Source organism: Eptatretus burgeri, chromosome 15, assembly GCF_056783735.1.
Source record: "Eptatretus burgeri isolate ZD-2024b chromosome 15, Ebu_testis_v1, whole genome shotgun sequence".
Taxonomy (NCBI): domain Eukaryota; kingdom Metazoa; phylum Chordata; class Myxini; order Myxiniformes; family Myxinidae; genus Eptatretus; species Eptatretus burgeri.
In genome coordinates, this window is record NC_140975.1 from 35,777,258 (window position 1) to 35,792,863 (window position 15,606).

Genomic DNA, 15,606 nt, shown 5'->3' on the forward strand with positions numbered 1-15,606 from the left:
TTAACCCTTTCTGCTCTCCTATCATGCTATCAACGACTTCACAGAAACCTGTCACTGTTTTCTGTTCAACTCAATTTTAAGAGAAAATAGTCAGAAATAATAGCAAGGACCTGCGTAACCTCCGCACGCCGTGGTAGCAACACTGCTTGAGAGATGGGATTCTAAATGGTAAATTCTAAAGGGTTTTAAAGTGTAAATTATTATGGGTTCTAAAGGGTAAATTATAGAGGGTTCTAAATGGTAATTCTAAAGAGTTCTAAAGGGTAAATTACAAAGGGATCTAAGGGGTGAATTCAAAAGGGTTATAAAGGGTAATTCTAAAGTTCTAATAATCTAAAGACTTCGAAGGGATACATTTTAAAGTTATTAAAGGTTCTCAAGGGTAAATTATAAAGTTGTAAAGGGTAATTCTGAAGTTATAAAAGTAATTTTTAATGGGTTCTGAAGGGTAATTCTAATGTTCTAAAGGGTAGATTCTAATTTTCTAAAAGGTTCTAAAGTGTTCTTCAGTGTAAATTTTAAAGGTCTAAAGGGTAATTATAAAGGGTTCCAAAATTGGCGTCCATTGTATAGAAATTGTGTGTGGAGTCAGAAAAACTGTCCAACCAATGGGTGGAACTCACACACACACACACACACACACACACACACACACACACACACACACACACACACACACACACACACACACACACACACACACACACACACACACCTCCTATAGAAATCCATCCATTGGGACCATACTCAATGCAAAGCATTGGTGCTGCTGAAGCAGTCTCCTTGGCTATTGGGCACAATCCTGGACAGGTAAACACTGCAACACAAGATAGCAGCAAGCTGGCACTCATTTTGCCGACCTCGGAAGGATGACAGGCAGAGTCAACCCCACCTGGTATTCATTCAACAGCCGAGTGGGATTTGAACTCAGGATCCTAGGATCCCAAGCCCATCACCCTAACCATTAAGCCAACACTAGGCATATATATATATATATATATATATATATATATATATATATATATATATATATATATATATATATATATATATATATATATATATATATATATATATATAAATGGCCCATTAAATCACAGCAAGCTATTTGTGGAAGGTAATGTGCCCATCTGGAACTTACCCAAACATGCTTTCAATTCAGGGACATAACATTACACAGATGATTCAGTTGGTCCTCTGGTGACAGTACTCCAGGTAGCCCGCATCCATCAACCAGACCAGCAAGTGTTGGATTGTCCCAGAGCTCACCCCAAGCAGTTACCAGGCGGTTACCTCCAGGTGGCTGCTGGACCACCAACCTGGACAATTACCTCCTCAGACCCTCACTGTCCCTTGGCAGCATCATCCTCAATGTGCGGCCCAGCCGTGCCTCCCTCCAGTGGTCATTCCAGACACACCTCTCATAGGTGAGCATGAGGAGAACCTCAGACGGCTGAGGGACCGACCCAATTCCAGGCTCCGGTGACCCTGTGAGCTGTAAACCATGGCTCAGGCTGTACCCTGATGGAGTTGGTGGGATGTGCTGCGTTGCACCACCACCAGGCTATATCTACATCCTGTCACACCTGTACCTTAGCTGCCTGATCTAATCCAACTTACTAGGGGAGAAGGGCAGGGGGAGTAAATTTCCCCAAAGGCTGGCCACATTATCCCCCCTGATCCATATTCAAGCAGGGGACCAAGGTTGTCCCAATACGCATTTCAAAGTGTTCTTCTTCTTCTCCTCCTCCTCCTCCCTTTCTAAAGTTCTCAGATTTCCAAATGCAGCTTCAGGCAATAATTTCTTTTCTTTCCATTTCTCTTGAGTCTTCTCACCCTTTCCTGCAACTGCTATTGGCCTTGAAACTTCTGCTTTTTTTGAGAATCACACCTCCCATTGCCACAGGCAGCCAGCTGTTTGTGGGTAACAGCACCTCGATGAAAATAAAAACAGTCATCATCAGCCAAGTGGGGTTGTTCTCCGGGTTGTCAATGACCTCTTTCTAATACCTGATCATCTCGGGCTGCACAATTCTCTTTTAACCTCTGCCTTGTGAGTGCCAACCCAATCCTGTGAGTGATGAGCTGACAAGCGTGAGCATCGACTTGACTGGTGTGAGGAGTGACTTAAACACCCTGAGTGCCAACTCAACCGAGGGTGTTCACTCTGACGGGGCTGACTCAAACACCCTAGGTCTCGATCCTACCTCCGCCAGCATCAGCCCACACACCTCAGGAGCTACCTTGGCCTTACACAAACTTAGCAGTTCGGCCTAACACACCCCTGGCAGTGTAGTCTCGCACACCTGTGGTGGTGTGATCTTAAACACTTTGTAGCCTGCGAGTGCCAGCCCGACTCAACCAAAGTCTAACCGCACCTCCACTGGAACCACCTCTCATACCACGGAAGTTAAATTCAACTCTGGAGGGGATGCGTGCATCTCTACCCTCACTATCTGCTGGTCTGTGCCTTGTTCCATCTTCCGGATGATCTCTTAGCTTTGCCAGCGGCAGGTGCCATCCATAATTTCCTGACACTGGTCAAGACCATTACTTTAATGTAACTCAATTTCCTGGTTAATTTTCATTGTATTTCCACTTCTGCCTGGTGGTGGCTTAATGGCTAGGGTGGTGGGCTTTGGATCGGAGGATCCTGAGTTCAAATCCTAATTGGCTGTTGAATTAATACCAGGTAGGGCTGACTGCCTGTCATCCTTCCGACGTTGGCAAAATGAGTGCCAGCTTGCTGGTATACTGTGTTGGAGTAGTGACCCGTCCAGTATTGTGTCAAAATAGCCAAGGAGACTATTTAAGCAGCACCAATGCCCTGCACAGAGTGTGGTCTCGATGGATTGATGGACTCCTCCTTCTCTAAATTCAGCTCTCCACTATTGAATTTGCACCATCATGGCTTGGGGCCACTATGAAATGACCTCCTGTGCTGCACCTCCTAATCTGGAAGACAAGGCACTCAGCATGATGCTAGGAGGGGGAAGATGCCTAAACTAATCTTGTCTTTTCTGAACTCGTGCTCAACTGCAAGCATCCCATTTCCTCCATTTTTCCCTTCCCACGTGCACCAAATTTAAAGAAATTATTTTAGATTTAACAAAAAACAATTGTGCTCATGCACAATTTTTTTTTCTCTTTTCCTTGGCGGTGTCAGATCTGAGTCCTGCTCCTGACACCAAATGTGTCATTTGCAGTCCCCGTCTAACCATGTGACCACAGCCGAGGAGTGAAAAGCAAACACCTGAGCAGCTTGCTGCCATCTCCTAGCCGTAGCGGCACATAAAAACAGAATGATTTATGCCAAATGCACAGGTCCTTAATAAAAGGTAGAAAAATGCTACAAGCTACTTAAACACAGTCTATTCCATAATTCTAATGGCTGACTCCACCTCCCCACTCCCACCCTCCCTCTCAATGATCATAACACAATAAAGGTGATGTTTACACTCATTTACTAAACTGAATTTCTTCTGTTGTTTTTCATTCCCTTTTACTTGCAGATCTTCCCTGATCCTTGTGATGCACTGTATGGTCCACTGGCGAGACCGGGAAAAGAGCGTCTTCCATCTATTGTCGTGGAACCAACTGATGTGAGTGAGGTGGAAAGTGGGGAGCTGCGTTGGCCACCTTCAGAAGTAGACAAGAATGGTGAGGAGTATGAGGACAAAGAACATGAAAAACATGAAAATGGAAATGAAACTGAAGAGGAAGAGAATGGGCAAGGGGGGATAAAAGAAAATTTGATGGAAAATAAAGAAACAGAGGAAGAGGAAAAGGAAAACAAGGATACTTTTGAAAAGGAAAATGACGAAGAAAGCCACGATGAGAATTCTACAGAGGATGAGGTTGAGCAAGAAAATGACGAGGCAAAAGAAGCGAATGAAGAAGAGTTTTGCTTAAGTGGTGAGTTGGATTAAAGAGATCTACAAAAGGCAAATGTGATCTGGAAATGAATAACAAAGGGTAAGTATGGTCCATTTGCAAAGAGTGTTTGATTTTCGGATCCGGTTCTTGAACGATGGTGGCAGTTACACTTCAGGGTCTCTGCGGATTTTCTCAAAGATAAGTTTTCCGGTCGTTTTTGTCGCGTTCTTACTGTTATCTGTTATCTCTGTGTTACTCTGTGTTTCTAGTTCGGTCTTGTGTTAAAATTTGTGCGAATTGTTGAGTTTTCGTCGTCCTTTCATATCTGGTTTCCTTGAGGCCTACCCTTCTTCCCGTCTCTGTGCACGATAGTGTATATATTTGTATTTTACACCTTATTACCATCAGTTTTTATTTTCTCCACTTTTCCCTCCACCCTCCTTCTATTCCCCCCAAACATACCCCCTGTTTCATGTCTTAAAATATATAAAATACAACAAAAAAAACGTTTTCCCTCAACTGAACCCCATGTAACCACGTGACTTCCTGTACCGACTCTTCTTCCTCCTTCTTCTTCCGATCGACCATCTTCTTTCTGCTTTTGCCAACCCATATTCACCATACACCTTCACGATTTTTTCTTGAACCCTTCCTTTACCTAATCCTACCTAATGTTAAAAACAAAAAAAAACGGTCTCTTAAAATGTTTCAACTTCCTCTTTCACACATGTGCTTCTCTGTATTGAATCATAATTCACTACTCTTCTTCTTATTATTATTCAAAAGACTTTTCAATTCGACCTTTCCTTCGTCCCACGTCTTGAACGTCCCACTGTTACAACGTTTCTTTTCTCCATTCTCTTAATTCTCCCTTATTGCATCCCTCACGTAATGTCTTCAATCACATCTCTGACTCAAAAAATTTTAAATCCCAGTTTGCAATGCATGTTCTTGTTTCATTAATCGTCCTTTTTTTCCAACTTCAGTGCCAATTCACCCCACCTCCTGAAATCTGCATCCTCCAAACCCCTCTTCTGTTGTCTCCTCTCATTACCCTTCCCATCTTGCCCCTGATCCTACCTCCGCTCTTGACACCTCTTCGCTGTCTTCTGCTTCAGTAATCAGCTCCTCCTCTGATGTCCCAACCTGTGTGGTGTTCTAACATCTGTGGGCTCCATTCTAATCTAACAGATATCTCATTCTCTCAATAACAGATATCTCACTCCCCTCACCCTCACCCCCCTTCTCAAAGTGCCCCCCCCATCACATCCAAAAAGCTGCCTCCTTTCCCTGCCCTCTCTGTTCCATCTCATCCTTCCACCTCCTCCAATCTTAATCTCCCCTCTGCCCCCTCTCTTACTACTCCCCATTGTGCCTCATCCCATCACCAACGAGCCTTTTCTCCTCCTCATCTGGCCCTCTCCCCGAGCCCTTCTGCAATCCTCCACACTCTGTCAACAACTGTCCCTATCTCCCTCCTCCCTCATCCGACCCTCCCTCCCTCCCCTGTGCCCAAAGCCTCCTCCCCTCCCTTTTCCTTCACAGTGTGGACCTCAAACATCCAGGGCCTTCACTCAAACCTGACACATCTTTCCATACAGGTTGCCACTGACAAACCAGACATAATCTGTTTAACTGAAACTTTCCTACTTCGACACATCTCTGACACCCTGGTATCTCTCCCTGGTTACTCCCTCCTCCGGTATGACAGACCTGAGCCTCGTCCTGGTGGAGGAGTTGCTCTCTTCATCAAAGACTCCATTCCTCACTCTCCATACACTGCCCTCACTCCCCCACACCCCCAGGAATACCTCTGGCTATGGCTTCCCCTCCACTCCCACCTCATGTTTATATGTGTTGTACCGTCCACCAAACAGTGATGACTCCATTTACACCTCGCTCTCTGAAAACATGGACCAACTTCTATCCTCTCATCCAAACTCTCTCTTCCTCATATGTGGTGACTTCAATTGACATGCCAGTTGGCTGGGTGTGGGTACTTCTCTCACCTGCCATGCCACCTCAGCAAGGACTTCTGTGACTCATTGGGACTGACTCAATCTGTTAACTTCCTGACCCGGATCTCAACCAACTCCATCTCTTCTGGATCTGATTTTGACCAATTTCCCAGAAAAGGTCTGCTGTTCTTTCTTTGCTCCAATTGGTTCATCTGACCACATGCTTGTCAAAGTAAATATCTCTCTGGCTGTTATTAGAGAACCGCCTCAGTGCCGTCTCGTCTGGCATTTCACTCAGGCCGACTGGCATGGACTTCAAGCAGCCATCAAACATCTAGAATAGGCTCTCATCTCTACTTTCTCTGACATCAACTCATCCTGGGAATTCTTTCAAAGAAATTTGCTCTCTCTCATGCACAGATTTATCCCATCTCGTCTTCAGTTGTCATACCCTTCCTCTTTCCCATGGTACACTGAAGCTTGCAGCGAGGCAGTTGTCTTGAAACAACTTGCCTTTGCTTCATAGATGGCAAATCCAACTGAAGGCAATCTCAGTTCCTTCCCCAAAGCTTGGATAAGTGTGTGTCTACTCTGAGGAGAGCTAGAAAACGACATCTTTCTTATCTCAAGTCTGAACTCTCAAACCTGTCTCCCTCTTCCAAATCCTGGTGGCATCTACTTAAGTCTGTTTCTGGTGTATGTTCCCCCTCCATCCTCTCCCCTCCCTCAAATGGCCGCACAGCTGACACAGCACATGAAAAGGCTGAATGCTTCAACTCGGTGTTTGCATCGAAATCCTGTGTCCGAAACCCATCGCTTTCTGTACCCACCTTACCCAGTTGCACCCAACTGTCCCTGGACTCTGTGTCCTTTTCTCCTGACAAGGTGGAGAGCTTGCTGTCATACCTCAACTCAGATTCTGCAACCGGTCCAGACGGCATCAGCCCACATGTCCTAAAAGCCTGCTCTGCTGCTCTTGCTCACCCTCTCTCTGTTCTATTCACCCTCTCATTTGCTCAAGGTCATCTGCCATCTGCTTGGAAATCAGCAAACATGACCCCTCTCCACAAAAAAGATGCAAAAACAGATCCTTGTAACTACAGACCAATCCGCCTTCTCCCAATCATCAGCAAGATTATGGAATCCATCATTGCTTCAGACAGTATATCCTTCCTCTTCTCCAATGGCCTGATTTCTGATCATCAATTTGGATTCAGACGAGGTCACTCTACCCTGGACTTCCTGCTCCTTCTTTCCCAATAACAGATGGAGGTCCTCAATGCCAGACATGAAATCAGGGCCATCTCCCGAAAAACATCGCGTACTTACAATGTGGTCTGATACACCGCCCTGCTCACCAAACTCTCTTCCTATGGTATCCATTGACAATCTCCACTCATGTCTCGCAGACTTCCTCTCCTGTCACAGTCAACGTGTGGCCCTTAATGGAATTCTCTCATCTCCTCTTCTTGTCCAGGCTGGAGTTCCTCAAGGCAGTGTTCTGGGCCCTGTGCTTTTTCTGGTTTTACCAATGATCTCTCCGACTCTCTGGAAAATCTCTGGAAACTGGAAAATCCTCTTTATCTCTTTGCTGATGACTCCACCCTCTGCCATACCATGTCATCCCTCAGATTGGCAAGCAGCAGCTTCTTCACTCTGCAGTTCTGGATAAAATTACAAGCTCGTCCAACACGTGGAACATGTCTTTTAATCATGACAAATCTCACACCCTCACCATGTCTCTCCGAAAGGACCATCTGGAACCCCCCCGCCCCCCCCAATCTACTTTCTCAACAAGCATCTTGAAGAAGTCCTTCTCACTATTTGCCATGATCTTTTCTGGGAAAGCCACATCTCCAAGTTGGCCTCCAAAGCCAGTAGCCGATTGGGCATCCTCTGTCGTGCAAAGTCCTTCGTTGGCACACCTGAGCTCCTGACCACATACAAAGCTTTCATCCACAGTCTGATGGAATACTGCTCTCCCCTCTGGGCTGGTGTTCCTGCCTCTCACCTTTCTCGGCTTCATGCTGTGGCAACCAAGGCATTTATTATCATTGGTGTCTCCTGCGATGAGGCTGTCTTTGGGTCTCTCACTCTCTCACTGCAGGCAGGTCGGTGGTCTTTCTGTCTTCTCGCGTCTCCTCTCCAGCCTCACCCCCTCCCCCTGCTCTCTTTGATATGTCAGCCCCATAATTCCACAGGGTGCTCAAGGTCCGCCAGTAACCCCCTTCTGGTAAAATTGCCAAAATCAAGAATCACTGCTCACCTTTATTCTTTCATTCCTTTTTTTCCCCACCTTTGGAATGAACTCCCATGCTCTCTTCAATCCCACTCTTCCCTCCTGGTCTACAAATCAGCTGTTCACCACCATCTCTTGTCTTCGCCCATCCAAATCCTCGATCTTTTCTACCCCCGTTAATCCATCCCAAACCCACCTCCTTCAAATGCCCTGCTTTCCTTCCTGAAAGGCCCTGTAATGTTCATCTTGTATACCCCGTGTCCCCCACCCCATACCTCTCCCTTCCACAGATCTCCTAATGTCTCTGTTACCCACTGTTTTCGACTTCCCTCTCCCACCCCTCTTGCCTCCTGCTCCCCATGTTTTCCATTCTGTGTGTTAGGTCTTATATGAGTCTCAACATTGTATATATATATATATATATATATATATATATATATATATATATATATATATATATATATATATATATGTTAAAAAAGTGGGTGATTTAATGGTCAGAATAGGGATGGCAACAAAAACAATAAATTATTCAATAACCAGGGCTCTAAACTAATCAATTATTAGATATCCAGGGCTCTAAACGAATAAATTATTAGATAACCAGAGTGTGAGTGCATATGCTGGAAATATCGAAAATGGTTTACTTTCGCAGGCTAAATATTCATATTGTAGCTATTAATACATTTGTTCAAAAAAAAAACATGCTTAGCTTAGACCCACCATGTCAATGAATACTCTTACAAGTTTGCTCAAGACCAGAAGAAATGTCACACCAGCCCTTTTCACTTTTGCTTCACCAGCCCCCTTCACAGATATGAGACCATGCCAAACGTGTTATACAAGGTCATATCAGCAAACACTGCTACCAAAGCAAAGCAGCAATGAGTGTGATAAAGCAAAAGTAATGTATCAGTGGTGTCAAAAAGGCTTTTTTCCTTTCTGACAAAAAGTTAATTTTCCTAAATTAACTTTTTCATTCATAACTGAAGAGACCAAACGAGATGCTGTTATAGTTGTAGGAGGTTACATGTCAGGAATACCTGCAAAAAACATGTACAAATCAAAATTCACCTGTTGTAAAAGTATTCAGCCATTTAGATCAGTACTTGGTTGAAGCACCTTTTGCAGCAATGACTGAAATGAGTGTTTCTGGGGAGACCTCCACCAACTTTGCATAGTGCGATGGGGGAAATGTTTGCCCATTCTTTATGTGAAAATTGCTCTTGTTCTGCTAAGTTTGATGGGGATCGTCGATGGACTACAATCTTCAAGTCTCGCCATAAATGTTCAATTGGGTTCAAGTCAGGACTTTGACTGGGCCACTCAAGAACATTTATTTTCCTCCAAATCAGACACTCCAGTGTGGCTTCAGCTTTGTGCTTCAGATCCTTGTTCTGCTGAAATGTGAATCTTCTACCCAGTTTCAGATTCATAGCTGACTCAGCAGGTGCCACCATGACATGATGCTGCCACCACCATGCTCGACAGTTGGTATGGTGTTGACTGGGTGATGTGCAGTGTTAGGCTTGCACCAGACATAACGCTTTGAATTTCGACAAAAAAAGTTCAAAATCTCAGCAATCGCACCACTCCTTTTGTTGGTAATTACCTTTGAATTCATCGGCGAAGATTCCTTCACACGTTCGAAAATTCTCACCTTGTGCTCGAATATCGTCTCGATCTTAGACCGCTTAAGTACAAGGATAGCGAACGTCTGAATTGCAAAGGAGTTTCCCCTCTCTCAGACCGTTTTTTTGTCTAATTTAATTTCCAACGTTTGAGTCTTACGTTTCTTTGATGCATGGGCATCGCTTGCTCGTATTAATGGTGTCTTGCACTTCTCTGACACTCCGAGGGTCACGAAAACGCGAGCAGAGAGGTTACAGCACAGTTTATTTCTGGGGAGAAGTTTAAAAAAAAATGTTCATCTCCATGAAAAAACGTTAACACGAAAAATTATGAGGCATAAATCGAAAAGTGTCCATACTTTGTCATCGGCGTTAGGTCGAAAAAACGTAAATAGAATGAACATAAATCGAGGACTCCCTGCTTTGTAATTCTTAATTTCCAAACTTTGGTATAATTTATTGTGACCATCCCTCGATCCTTTTGCATTAAAAAAAGTTGTTTTTATTCGTTGTTTCTGTACTTTTGAAAAATGTATTTACATGTAAAGAATTTTGTTTTGATTACACTGGGAAATATCCTGTTGATTATGTGTGAAAACACTTTCCATTATATATTCATACTATTATATAATGGGTAGAAATCATATTCCACGTTAACCACACCCACATTGGTGTGATTGGCACTCAGCCAATTCTCACCACAAGTCCGCTCTCACCTGACTGACTGACTGACAGGCGTGGTCCCGCCCACCCCTCTTGGCTCTTCATTGAGGTTAGTCTTCACCCCTGTTGGGTCGCCAAAATAGGTGAACCTTATTGTCAGTAATTCTGTCTGTTTGTTCGTTTGTCATCAGCATAATTGGTAGTAAACGTGGGCGAATTTTGACCAAACTCGTGTGGTAGGTACATCTTATGACCTGGTGCTTTGGAAATTGTGATGGTTGCTAGGGACGCTTTGGTTCCCTAGCAACAACCGAAAAACCTTCATAATCGGTACCGTTCACGCAAAATCAATTCCGAAAGCCATTATCCCACGTAGGGTTATGAAATTTGGCACGAATGATCTACAGGTGATGCTCTATCAAATATATTCTGGTTTTTGTGATAAATGGAATACTTTACCCGCAGCGCCCCCGACAATTAGGGTATGCGCGAAAATTGAAGGCCCCCTAGCGACCAGGTGAGTGAATCGATACGAATGAAACTTTGCAGGTTCATGGTACTCAATGAGTACTACAACTTTGCCTCAGGACATATTGACCGATTTCGCTTAGGTCAGGGGTCAAAGGTCAATTGGTGCAAAAATCGATAATATGCGAGAGCTGGAGGTGCCTTCGCACCAAATGCTACTCCTCCAAGGGTTATGGTCGGATGGTCATGAAAATTCACAATAATCGTCTGGAATTCATTGTGCACAAACGATCAAGCCGGATTTTCAATTTAGATCTTTGTTCACCCACAGCACCCCCTCGAACTTTGGGGATTTCCGATTTCAAACCGCATTTTCGGTACTTTTCATTCAAATGGATACCGAGTAGTTATCAGAAGATGGAACTGGATGAGATTTGATATGCATAATCTTAAGGTGATTCCCTATCCGCTATATGACATCCATTTTGCTCTATATCTTTTAGTTTCCATGCTCGGCGACCCATCGCCGCCTACCGGCTTGTTTGTCTATTTGTTTGTCTGTGAGCAGGCTGTCTCAAAAAGTTGTGGGTGGACTTGGACGAAACTTGGTGGACAGGTTAGGTGTTTGACAAGGAAGAATTGATTAGATTTTGGTGAAGATTCAGATCTGGATATGAATACTAGAATTTTTAAAGTGATTCTTCACCATTGAGAGATCGGGCCAAAAACGATATTTAGCACGATATCTCAAAAAGTTGTTGTTGGATTCGGAGAAAACTTGGTGGATGAGTTGGGTAGGTGACAAGAACAAGTTGATTGTGCCCCTCCCCTCCGACAAGGTCAGAGATGGGGGACATTAAAATGAGCTCCGTCCAACTGACCGATCATCCGTCCATGACCGATTGTCCATCCATGTACTTTTGTAGACGCGATATTTCAAAAACCTTTCAACATTTAGCTTTCATATTGCAGATATCGATTCCTCATGACATTATCTCAACTTGATTAGATCACGGTTGTGATGGCTAAATGATGTTACCATGACAACCATCTTGGTTAACGTATACGCAATATTTCAAAAAACGTTCAAGATTTAGCTTTCATATAACACCGATCTATTCCTCAAAAGGCGGGAACCTTGAGTATCAGCTACTTGTTAGATTTTAGTGTAGATCCATATGCAGATCAGGCCTATCAGTGGGATAAAAAAAAGTAAACTGTTCAGCATGGCGCAAGTGAGCGCTCTAACAAGTAGCATCCTAGTTGCCCTATGCGGCGTTGGTATGCAGAGATGCTTACTTTGTGGAATCCTTTCAAGTTGTGGAAATTGAGAGTAGTCATGGACATTCGCACAGAAAAAATGCAGTAGATTCGTGTTCAAACCAAGTCCTGAGCTTAAACCATTTTTGAGTTAGGGTGTCTGAAAAGAAGAATTACAAACGGTCTGTTTTGAGTCGGTCAGTTTTGTAGCTCAGCGATACTGTCCAAGAGAATGTTGTAGGATATGAAATCCTCCATACATGACTGGCAGGTACTTTATCTAATATATAAAGCTCATTCTAATCACTCACTGACTCACTCATGCATTGACTGACTGATATTTTTTTGGTACCTTCTGGGTGACAGAGAAAGCTGAAATTTCATGTGCTGACTGATACACTGGGAATACTTTGAAGATGATACATCCATCCATCCATTGGGACCATACTCTGTGCAGAGCGTTGGTGCTGCCTAAGCAGTCTCCTTGGCTATTGGACACAATCCTGGACGTGTCGCCACTCCGACACAAGATACCAGCAAGCTGGCACTCATTTTGCCGACCTCGGAAGGATGACAGGCCGAGTTAACCCCACCTGGTATTATTTGAACAGCTGAGCCAGATTTGAACTCAAGACCCTGGGATCCCAAGCCCACCACCCTAACCATTAAGCCAATTCCAGGCATGAAGCTGATACACCACGGGGAAAAAAAAATCACAGAACCATCGGAAAGCATCCCTCAATGAAAATATAAATAAATGAAAATAAATAAATGAAAAAAATGCAGGTGAGTGACCCGAGACAATGGGGAAGCATGGTAATTTTGTATGCCGATGGACATCCAACCCGGTTCACTGGGAAAAAAAATCACAGAACCCTCTGAATGAGTCCGAAAATGCAAATATAAATAAATGAAAAAAAAATGAGAAAAAGAAATACAGGTGAGTGATCCGAGACAATTGGAAGCATGGGAATTTGGTGTGCCGATCGACATCGAAGCCGATACACCTGAAAAAAAATCACACAACCGTCAGTAAGCGTCCGTAAATGAAAATATAAATAAATGAAAAAAACAAATACAGGTGAGCAACCTGAGACAATGGGGGAAGCATGGTTCGTTATTGCTTACAATGTAAGCATACGCTGCTCGTATGTTTATAAGTCTGTATTTTGGCAGATTTTTTTTTTCGGATCTGTGTTGTATTATATATTAAACCTATGGAGTGTCCTCACCACCATCCCTTCATGGGAACTCTCCCGATTTCCTGACATTCCAATTGAGTGATGCAATGGATGACGAGATAGAGTATTAGTTATAATTTGGTAAATCAGCACTGATGAAGAAGATGTCACTACTACTTGGATATAAAATTAGTTTTACCCCAAATCATCACAATTACCATCCACCCCACCCCACTTTCACCGCAGAAATGGTACCTTGCCCATCTCCGAAAGAACCAGAACACCCAGCGGATGAGGGATTGTGAGATCTGCAAACACCGCAGCTGTTTGTCTTGCTTCAAACGAGGGAGAGTGGCATCAGAGGCATCAGAGATATTTTCCAGACCACAGTGGCTGTGACGGTGCTTTTCAGTGCAAGCGTGTCGGGTCCTGAAGGCAACCGGTCCCTCTTTGTAATGAGGCAATAGTGTTCCCCATGTGTGCAGGAAGCAAACGATCGATTTGTTTATTATCATTACTGGTCCCAATGCGCTGAAGTCTGTGTCCGAATGCTTAATTGTAATGTTTTTATGCTCTTCTGTGTAGTACGATTTAATGGATCAGAAAGTATGTTGAGGGTGGTACGAACAAGGCATTCCGTTGATCCTGTCTTGTTTCACTTGCGATGGCAATGATTCTTGAAAAGCACTTCGCTCCGTTCCCTTGCCCTCAAAGCACACGGTGCTGGAGAGGTTGATTGGACCTTGTTTTATGTTGGAAGGGTTGCTTTGTCAGAAGCATCAAGTTTAGAGGATGATCTGCTAGCATTATAAACATTCCTTTATGTCTTCGGTTGTCTATCGAGCTCTCGAATGTATTCATGTCTTTCCGTTTAGGTATCTGATAAATAATTAATTCCTGTTGAACATGCTGTCAGTCTCAAAGTTTGACTCAGTCTTGAATACTGTGTGACGACTGCACTGATTGCAGCTAGTCGGTGACTTCAGTTACTGTGTTAAACGTGTCACAACCTTCCAAGCTAAAACTGTTTGTGTGTTAATTGTAATGGTCGTTACACTGTGTGTCAGGTGATATTACATGTCCTGTCCCGGTTAGAATTTTCACATAGCTGAGCTGATTATATGTATTGTACGTGTTGTAATGAGCCTGTTTATGTCTGTAAGTACGCATACGCATTTCCTTAGAGTCATGTCCATCAGCAAAAAGGTTCTTCAGACAGTCATTGAAGGTGTGTGAATTTCGCTATGTTCTTGGTAGAGAAGTTAATGGTGGTAGAACAGCAATGCTCGTCAAGTGATATATGATGATCGATAACACGTTGATGCGGTCATTCACATAAGGGCCGAAACTGTCATGTCTGTATCATATGGCAGTGCTGTACCAACTGTCTGTCGAAGTGGACCATCGGGCACATCACCCGTTTGAACACCAGCAGCAACACACCTTTTCATTACACTGGACTGGCTGACAGCTGACAAAGATTTTGGTAGTGCAGTCGGTCGAGTGTAGTGAAAAATCAGGATTCCGTTCATGGATGAAAGTGAAAGCATGATTCCGGGATGAGTAAAGAATGTTTTGTTCCCTTGGAGTTCTGGGGTTAAGTCCGGCACTCCGTTTATCTATTCAGTATTCTGTTCAGTGTTCGACTCTTACTGTATTAACTTGGACCATGACTCCACAATGCACAATGACCTATTGTATGTAAGTTTACCATGACTGCAATAAATTGTTTGCATGGACAGCAGTTGTTTGTATTTGATCTGTAAGCCTGGATATCTCGGATAAAGGATGTTTACAACTGCTTTTCATCGACCGAGAAGGCACGCGTATTCATCGGTGCCTTGTTGTTTTTTTTGTTTGTTTGTTTGTTTTTGTGAGTTACAGTGATTTTGTCCTTGTACAATGTCTCTTGTGTTTTAATTTCTGTATATAGAAGTGAATTAAATTTTTTTCAATTCCAATGAATGTCGCTCCTTAATCCACGGATTGATATTGTGATTACGTCTGCAGCTTCCTTCTGGACGGAGGAGAGGAATCAGCATTTATATTTTTCCAATCAGCATCTAAGTTCGAGTTGGGGTAGTTAAGGTTAGGGCTGTTAGGGTTCACACGACTGAATAATCATCGGATGATAATACCATATCCATAGCTATACAATGGCATCGTAGTTAGGACAGTGGGTTGCTGGTGCAAATTTGGCTGAAGCAGTGGTATTAAGGGTTTGGATGAAAACTAGTTTCAAGGAATCGATGTTCCTATCAGATTCTCAATCGTAACCGGTCTCGTTAATGACTTTCAGCAAAGGGGGAATCTGCCTATCGTGATATTAT

General features: G+C 43.5%; 1 protein-coding gene across 1 annotated transcript in view; it reads left to right on the plus strand.

Annotated features, from left to right (window-relative positions):
- Nucleotides 1-15,017, plus strand: part of LOC147011924 (uncharacterized) — a 104,534-nt gene extending 89,517 nt beyond the window's left edge. The window contains exons 4-5 of the mRNA XM_085857584.1: nt 3,513-3,915; nt 13,523-15,017. Coding sequence (XP_085713710.1) covers nt 3,513-3,915; nt 13,523-13,581 — 462 coding nt within the window. The 3' untranslated portion in view covers nt 13,582-15,017. The remainder of the gene's footprint in view (nt 1-3,512; nt 3,916-13,522) is intronic.
- The last annotated feature ends 589 nt before the right edge of the window (nt 15,018-15,606 follow it).